Genomic DNA, 1,192 nt, shown 5'->3' with positions numbered 1-1,192 from the left:
AAAGTCATCAAATCAACTATCAAAATGATCAAATGAACAGCAGCAATTGCACCAGACATGAACATGAACACCCAATTCCAAAATTTTCCAAATGGGTTTCACCTTAACCCTCCAAATTTTGATTTCCCAATTCCAATACCCTTAACATCCACAAAAATGTAGGAAAAAAACCATTGATCCCCAACCATATCAAATGTGAAAGTTTAAAACATATACACAGTGAAGTCATCAACAACAGAAATTTGATTCTTATATAGACCATTGAAATATAACAAGTCAGAGATTCAGAATCAACAACCACATGTTAGATCCAAACCCCATATTTACCCAAATTAACATAAGACTACTACATCCCAACTACAAATAATTACATCCAAAACCAGTTGTAAAAGATACCCAAATCTCCAAAGATCTAATCTTTCCCAGCAATGAACTGAAGAAATCCTTTTAGTTTATGTGCTTCAAACCCAGTCCATGCTTCCCACGGACGCAGCCAGGCCTCACAAGCAAGTAAGGCGATCGCTTCGAATTGTTCATCTTCGGAAATGTCCTCTTCCCCAATTTCCTCATCCTCTGCCTCCCAAACTTGTCGCCCACCGACCACGGCACGAGCTCGTCATCTAAACCATACCCATCATCATCCTCATCATCACCATCATGACCATGGCCCTCATCCTCATCACCACCGTCAAAATCGTGCCGGGGTTTGAGATTGAGGCCCACATCGAGAAATCGAACAAGATGGGGACGACGATGGCTATGGGCACCGACTGGAACTGCCATTGGCTTTGAGGTCGAAGAGATAGAAGAGGAAAATGAAGAAGGCCCGATACTTAGCACATCAGACCCATTTGCTTCTTCGTCTTTATCTTCTCGTTGTTCGGAGTCAGAGTGGTGGTTGTGGTGGTGCTTTTCTTCTGAGTCTGCATCAGAGGCATCAACGAACTCCCAGTGCGAAAGACCCACATAGTCCTCTTCTCCAATTTGCAAGAATTCAAATTCTTCGTCCATGGAATTTTGCCCTTGAAACTTTCCCAATTCCATTTCTCTCTCCCTTGTTTTTGGTTTTGTTTTAGTTTTGGATCTCCTAGTTTTGAAACGAATTATTGGGTTCCTTCCCTTCAGTAACTTCAGTTTTATAAAGACTCGTTGCCTTTCTCGGGAATCTGAGGTGGGCATAAAGGATGAGATG

The 1,192-nt window shown here is 42.0% G+C and overlaps 1 protein-coding gene across 1 annotated transcript; it reads right to left on the bottom strand.

Moving 5' to 3' along the window:
• On the bottom strand, window positions 221–1,192 carry LOC18766222. Its single transcript, XM_007201798.2, has one exon. The coding sequence runs from the start codon at window positions 1,177–1,179 to the stop codon at window positions 448–450; it is 732 nt and encodes a 243-aa protein (XP_007201860.2). The 5' UTR covers window positions 1,180–1,192; the 3' UTR covers window positions 221–447.

The sequence above is a fragment of the Prunus persica genome, chromosome G8 (genome assembly GCF_000346465.2).
Source record: "Prunus persica cultivar Lovell chromosome G8, Prunus_persica_NCBIv2, whole genome shotgun sequence".
Classification (NCBI taxonomy): domain Eukaryota; kingdom Viridiplantae; phylum Streptophyta; class Magnoliopsida; order Rosales; family Rosaceae; genus Prunus; species Prunus persica.
Note: the sequence above shows the minus strand (reverse complement) of the source record. Positions and strands in the feature narration are given on the sequence as shown.